Consider the following 2,484-nt stretch of genomic DNA (forward strand, 5'->3'; position numbering starts at 1 on the left):
AAAAAAATAAGTTTTAATAAAACAAACCATAAATATTATTAGCATTGGTACCACAACAAATATACTGTCCACCATTTTGGGATTCATTATACTCGCAAAAGTAACCAACCGTACAAGGCCAATATAAACAATTCTTTACAGTACCATTTACATATTCTACTTCAGCACGTGGGTCATTGCATTTTGCTAAATTTTTATGGGAATATTTCCAAATTCTTAAATCAATATTGATATTGATAGAAAAAGAAAAAGTAGGAGCAAAGGAGAGATCATTTATGAATATTAATTATCTTGATATATAATATCGCCAATTTTCAATGTTTTATTTACCTCCTTTTTCTCAAAAAAAAACATTTAATTCGAAAATTTAAATTAAATAGAAAAAATTAGAATTGAATAAACAAGTAGTTAAGCTTACGTTTTAAAGTATCGTCATCCATTTGGATCATACAACGACCATTAATACATAAAAGTGATTGATACCATCTATCGATACATTGTTCACTAAACATACATGTTTCACCATATTGGGCAAATGGATAACACTGTCCACCAATGGCTATCTGATTTCCAGGGCAAGCTAAAAAGTTTCATCAGCAAAAAAAAAAAAAAAACAAGGATCAATTTAGAAAAATGCAAATAGACTAGTCAAAAGATTTGGAATACATTGGCTTTGTTATTAAATTATAATTATAATTTATAATTATTAAATTGTGGTTGCAATTTAAATAATAAAATTTCCAAATTTTTACCTTACTAGATTCGAGCATTAAGAATGATATTATCAATAATTTTATAATTATAAAACTAAATTCCAAATATTTTCATTTATTTCTATTGATGATTTTCATCTCTAATTTTGTACTTCTTTCGCATTTATCATGATATCTCATTCAGTAATTCAAAATTCTTATCATTCTCCAAATCCACTTCCTATATGTTGATTCACTAATTTAACAGCCAATTTTTTTGGAGAATTGAAATTGTTTTCAATTTCCCACATCCTATAATTTCTTCAAAATAAACAAAAAAAAATTATTGCATCAACTTGCTATTTCATAACCATTCATGATATATGCCCATTCAAAAAAATAGAAATCACCAAATAGATATTAACAATTTTATACATTAATTAAATAAGATTGATAAATTTTAATAGCCTTAAATAAGATTGATAAAATTGATAGCTAACTTTTAGAACGCAGAATACATTTGCTTCCATCAAAAGTATAACCCAATTGACAACGACAAATTCCATCAGTGCAAAAAGCGCCAATATAACCGCATTGTTGGGTATAGTTACAGAGAAAACCATAAGTTACATTTCGATAACATTGTCCATTTATCAAAATTTGATTTGATGGACAAACATTAGGCACTATAATAAATATCACAAATGTTACCTGAAGATAACGTTAAAAAGTAAATATAACATATTGCAAAACATAATAATGTGTGACATTCAAACTAAAATGTTGACACTTTAAACAATTATCAAAATATTACCACTAATAATTACACACTATCAGTTACCTTCATTTGGTTTACTCTTTACAATAACCGCCAATTTGTGGTCAAAAGTCACTATGGTAATATAGCTCAAGATCCATCCTAAAAAAAAAAAATTACACATAATATAGTTAATCTAAAATTTCGATAAACAAAAAGCCTACTTGTGATACATGAACGACCATTGTAATGAGAACCGTCGGGACATTGACATATATGTGAAATGCATGTTGCACCAAATGTATTGCATTGTATTGTCATTGTACAATATCCACCATATGATACTGAGTTTGCTGTAGTGAAAATTCGTAATACAGCAAAATAAAGTAATAAATTTGTATAGCTTATTTGGTGCATAAAGTGATAGGATTTGTGGAAGGAATACTTGAAAAGTTTGAGAAAATTTCGACTACCTGAACTATCTGGGCAACAAACTCCTTGATAACAATTGTATCCTGGAGAGATATTCTGACATTGTATGTTCGATATGCATCGATAACCGTTTAACAATGCTCTACCACCTGTTGGACACTGTCCCAGTACAAAGTGTGATCCTCAAAAAATGCCAAAATCATATTTCAGTAATATTATTAATTAATTTAAAATTTTAATTGTGAACAATTTATGCCAAATAAAAGCTAAAATTACAGATAGAGAGATGGTCAATTAATATGAACCATATTTTTGGAATTCAATTGTAATATTATCTGGAAACAATTGTTAGTAAATGGTTTAACAGTAATAAACTTTCAAATATTATTTCTTTCAGCTAAATTTTCTAAGGTAATTGTAAAAGAATGAAGGATGCATAAAATTTAACACCTTGTAATAATTTTTTCCTCCTAAAAAAGAATTATAATAAGATGGAGAGTAAGATTTGACATACCTGTTATCATATCTGTTAATAATAATGAAAGAAGTGATGATGATAAGAAATGCATTCTAAAACGAAAAATATTGTTAAAATAATTATTA

At 27.0% G+C, this 2,484-nt stretch overlaps 1 protein-coding gene across 1 annotated transcript in view; it reads right to left on the bottom strand.

Moving 5' to 3' along the window:
* The window catches only part of LOAG_18989 (hypothetical protein), a 3,450-nt gene extending 992 nt beyond the window's left edge, over positions 1-2,458 (bottom strand). The window contains exons 1-6 of the mRNA XM_020451648.1: positions 2,396-2,458; positions 1,923-2,063; positions 1,674-1,802; positions 1,193-1,378; positions 419-580; positions 28-186 (exon numbers count right to left, since the gene is read on the bottom strand). Coding sequence (XP_020304552.1) covers positions 28-186; positions 419-580; positions 1,193-1,378; positions 1,674-1,802; positions 1,923-2,063; positions 2,396-2,450 — 832 coding nt within the window. The 5' untranslated portion in view covers positions 2,451-2,458. The remainder of the gene's footprint in view (positions 1-27; positions 187-418; positions 581-1,192; positions 1,379-1,673; positions 1,803-1,922; positions 2,064-2,395) is intronic.
* Positions 2,459-2,484: the final 26 nt, after the last annotated feature.

This window comes from Loa loa (assembly GCF_000183805.2).
Source record: "Loa loa unplaced genomic scaffold supercont3.821, whole genome shotgun sequence".
Classification (NCBI taxonomy): domain Eukaryota; kingdom Metazoa; phylum Nematoda; class Chromadorea; order Rhabditida; family Onchocercidae; genus Loa; species Loa loa.